The 2,292-nt window shown below is 36.2% G+C and overlaps 1 protein-coding gene across 1 annotated transcript; it reads right to left on the bottom strand.

Annotated features, from left to right (window-relative positions):
- Positions 1-436: 436 nt before the first annotated feature.
- Positions 437-2,032, bottom strand: LOC102218712 (fatty acid-binding protein, brain). The gene is made up of 4 exons (XM_005806438.2): positions 1,862-2,032; positions 1,548-1,720; positions 1,074-1,175; positions 437-706 (listed from the first exon to the last, which is right to left on the bottom strand). Exons 1-4 carry the CDS (start codon positions 1,932-1,934, stop codon positions 656-658), a joined length of 399 nt encoding a protein of 132 aa, XP_005806495.1. The 5' UTR covers positions 1,935-2,032; the 3' UTR covers positions 437-655.
- Between the last annotated feature and the right edge of the window lie 260 nt (positions 2,033-2,292).

The following is a 2,292-nucleotide window of genomic DNA, read 5'->3' on the forward strand; positions in this document are numbered from 1 at the left end:
ACAACATATTCTACTAAAATTATTAATTTGATTTATAGTAAAATTTAAATGAAATAAAAACGGAGAGCATTTAGTCATGAATAAATCCAGTCAGAGGAACATTTCTGCCAAAACTCATTCAAAATGTCCCCAAGTTCGTAATTAAAATGTAATTCATGAAGTTTAATTATCCCAGAAAATATCCTCAGCCCCACCCTTCCCTATGTCAAAGGGTGGGGCTGATAATGGCGTTAGACATTTTCTAAACTGAGTGCTTCACATTTCAGAATTTCAAAACGTGCTACAAAAACAGCTTAATATTATTTTGCAATGAGAAAAATCTGTGTTTTTGTTATTGGATTAACTTTATCCCCTCATGGAGAAAACATGATGTGCAATATTGTAAACGTTTTGTATCAAATCATTCATTTTAAGCAATACACACATGAAAACACAAGACGTTTCATTTCTTTATTTTGTGTCTTACACAGAGTTGCAAAGTCGTTCCATTTGTCATGACAGAAATGTATTCATATAAAAAAAACATTTTACAAAACATGTGCAGCTTGCAGATCTTTTACATGTGGAGGAGAATGAAGTGCAAAGAGCAAACAGTCCACAATAATTATAAAATGGAGGCGGGTTGGCCGGTTCGTGGTGCTGCCAGCTGGAGCTCTCATGCCTTCTCATAGGTGCGCACCGCATGGATGTCTTCAAAGGTCAAATTCTGCACAAAACAGACAAAATGATAAAGTTTTATTAGCAAAAACTTTGGTTTGTAATACGCTTTGTTTAGACAAACAATCATAAAAATGAATTTTAGATGCAGTCATTAAGGAAGAATGTTTGATAATATTTAATGTTATTCTTTGCTGCCAATTGTTTTGCTCCACTTGTGCTTAAGTGTCATTAATTTGTGCACATAACCTAATTCATACTTCCAATATTTAATAAACTGTTGTTTGTTCATGGAAAAACAATTCACAATGTTTAGAAGAACATGAACATTTTTACAGAATTCCGTGTTAAGCTTTTTTTGGTAGATAAAATAAATAAAAGTCCACATGCATATGAACTGCATGTGTTGTCTTTACCATGATCATTTTGCCATCTTTGATCTCTCTGACGAACTTGGTCTCTTTGCTGTCCCACTTCTGGACGTGGACCAGTTTGTCCCCATCCAGAGTCACTGTGGACTAAAAGGAATAAAATAAGAGTTACAGTGTGAAGAATCCTCGAATAAACCAGAATAAAGCTGCTGGGTTTTCTGCAGAGTTTAAGATGTTAAGTAATTGCACAGTTATAAAAATCACACAATTTCTGATAAACTAACACTAATTTTCACTCAGTTATAAAAAAAATTCAACTTTTTAGTTTGCAGAAAAGTTTTACGCTTGTTTTCAAATCCTTAGTGTCTTTAAATTAATCATAAATAGTTTTTTGATCTTAAAACATATTTTGTTTGCTTCAGTTGCTCATATTTAGACAGTGAATATATTTCCATGTTACTGAGACTTACTGAATAGAATGAACTACAGCAGTTTGTGTTTTGTTTTCTGGGCTCTTACTTTGCAGTTTCTGTCGTCGGCGGTGGTTTCGTCGAACTCCTCCCCCAGCGTGAAGCTGATCTCGGTGTTTTTGAAGGTGCTCTGGGTGCGGATCATCACCTTGTCTCCCTCCTGGCTGATGATGACGGTCGGCTTGGTCACGTTACCAACCTGCCTGGTGGCAAAGCCCACACCTGAGCAAGAGAAACAGGTATGAGATTCTGTTAAACCTCTTAAGTATAAATGTGCAGTTTGCATTCAAAAATAACCTGAAAACATAGATTTATTTTGTATTTGCTCATGATAAGGATCAAAAAAGAAAGAATCTGACTCACCGAGTGCTTTCATGTACTCATCAAAGTTCTCGCTCTCGACCAGTTTCCAGGTGGCACAGAAGGCGTCGACCATGGTGAAGGTTTGCAGGGGACAGAGTTATCTCCAAAGCACACTGAGCAAGCTGCAACTCTTCCAGGTTTACTCCACACACTTATCATCCTGCCTCTTATTATTATGCACACATGTGGGCAGTGCCCAGCATCGCATTGGCTCAGGAGATTTTAACTGAGCTGTGATTGGCTGTTAAATTGGGTCAAGTTCTTTCAGCAGAAAATAAAAATTGAATTAGCCCATTTGTCTGTTTAATGATGCAATTACTCTTTTTATTAGTCACGTGGGTGTATATACTCTAGAAACACGAAACAGATTTACATTTAAAAGGAGCAGATTTATCTGTATATCAAATTCTGCTTTGATCAATAGGAGAAAA

The sequence above is a fragment of the Xiphophorus maculatus genome, chromosome 15 (genome assembly GCF_002775205.1).
Source record: "Xiphophorus maculatus strain JP 163 A chromosome 15, X_maculatus-5.0-male, whole genome shotgun sequence".
Taxonomy (NCBI): domain Eukaryota; kingdom Metazoa; phylum Chordata; class Actinopteri; order Cyprinodontiformes; family Poeciliidae; genus Xiphophorus; species Xiphophorus maculatus.